This window comes from Arachis ipaensis, chromosome B04, assembly GCF_000816755.2.
Source record: "Arachis ipaensis cultivar K30076 chromosome B04, Araip1.1, whole genome shotgun sequence".
Taxonomy (NCBI): Eukaryota; Viridiplantae; Streptophyta; class Magnoliopsida; order Fabales; family Fabaceae; genus Arachis; species Arachis ipaensis.
Window position 1 is genome coordinate 131,806,781 of NC_029788.2, and position 1,798 is coordinate 131,808,578.

The 1,798-nt window shown below is 29.5% G+C and overlaps 1 protein-coding gene across 1 annotated transcript; it reads left to right on the forward strand.

Moving 5' to 3' along the window:
* On the forward strand, positions 740-1,216 carry LOC107637436 (TMV resistance protein N-like). The gene has a single exon (XM_016340851.1). It carries the CDS (start codon positions 740-742, stop codon positions 1,214-1,216), a length of 477 nt encoding a protein of 158 aa, XP_016196337.1.

The window sequence follows — 1,798 nt, forward strand, 5'->3', positions numbered from 1 at the left end:
GAATTATGGTGTTATATAACTCGAAGGCTGTACAATATTCTCAATTAAGCCCTCAACTCTGTCTCATTTTCAACCAACAACCTTGAAAAATTTTGTAATAATTTTTTATTGAGAGCATATTAATTGTCTGTAAACAATAATATTTTTTTAAGATCTAATAATTTTATGTTAAAATTTGTTAAGAATCTATTCCTCTATTTTACATATTAAAAATTTTATTAAGAACTATGAAAAAATTATTATGTCTCATTGAAGTCATTTTTGAGAATTTTTAAGATAATAAAAGTTATTAGAGTTAAAATTTAAAATTTACCGGACAACAATTTTAAAATTTCAAAAAATAATGTATGTATGAAGAATTAGCTATCGCCTAACAAGTAATTATACCTTCATCACTTATTCATTCCAAGTCAAAAAATTGAACCTTTGATATAATTATTTGAGGACTCTCCAAGTCAATCCATGCACAAAGAAAGAATGTAAGTGCAATAGTCACAAGTCATAACCATTAATAATATTGTGTGCTTTTAATTATACATAATGTAAGTGCAAATTGCAATTAAACTATAACATTTAGAATGAGCAACTACAAAGAAAGTTGCTCCGATCCCGTTTATTATTTGGTCGTAATGACTTGATCACCTAATCTCCATTTTTATACACATTACTCTTTGTTTTAACTACTCTTGTGATTAATATTCCAATTACGATTAAGCATAGCATTAAGACTATTGTTACCATGGCAGATTCATCAGATCACGATTCAACACCATTGTCATATTTCAAGTATGATGTTTTTCTGAGCTTTAGAGGTTACACAAGATTCGGATTCACAGACACGCTCTATCATGCTTTGATCAACAACAGAATCGATACCTTCAGAGATAGCGAGGAGCTGAGAATAGGCGAGGAACTGGAAGGTGCTCTTGTTGAAGCAATTGAAAGATCAAGGATGTCAATTCTTATACTGTGTGATGAGTATCCAACTTCCAAGTGGTGCCTTGATGAACTCGTCAAGATCATGGAGTGTTCTGGCAACGGAACAAAGCGACCGGTGTTACCGGTCTATTTCCGTGTGGCAAAATCAGATGTGCAGTTTCAGAAAAATAAGTATGAAACAGCCATGGTTGCTCATCAAGAAAAAGGAAGAAACAACCACAAGTTGGAAGCATGGAAGTCAGCTTTGTCTCAAGTAGGCAAGATTTATGGTCAATGATGTGATAAAAAAACGTGAGTACTCACTAGTTACTTACTTTACTCTACTCTGTACAGATATTAAAGGATAGGTTATTGATCTTTCATCTCTTGAGGATAAATAAATTTGGAAAAGTATAGGTAACATTTTTTATTTTTTAAAAAGCCAAACATTAAAGTCTCTCTAAAAAACCTATTTTGTTCTTATATATTTTAGATGTAAGAATTTAAATATCTTACATTTTAAAAAGTAATAAACGTTTTTTGTATTTTTAATTAGTGAAAAACTCATGTGTATTCAAATTAAAAAGTTAGGCAGTGATTCAGCATTTTCTCAAAAAAATAAGGTAAAAATTTTTATGTTTTAACGCATTCACCCGTTTAGTAAATAAGAACATCATATATATTAAAACATTTTACTTATATTATTCATATTAATTCCCTTGTTAGCAATACCTTTTTTTTATTATGTCCTGATCCTTGTATGTTCCATTTTAAGATCAATTCAATCATTTTGCTACCATTAATTTGTCTCTTAACACCGTTTATATATTTGTATAAAGGAATAAAAATTAAGTGAAAATTCAGATGCAGTCAACTTCAT

Coding starts and splice junctions, on each gene's coding strand:
- LOC107637436 (XM_016340851.1), top strand. CDS start 740: ATGGCAGATTCATCAGATCACGATTCAACACCATTGTCATATTTCAAG.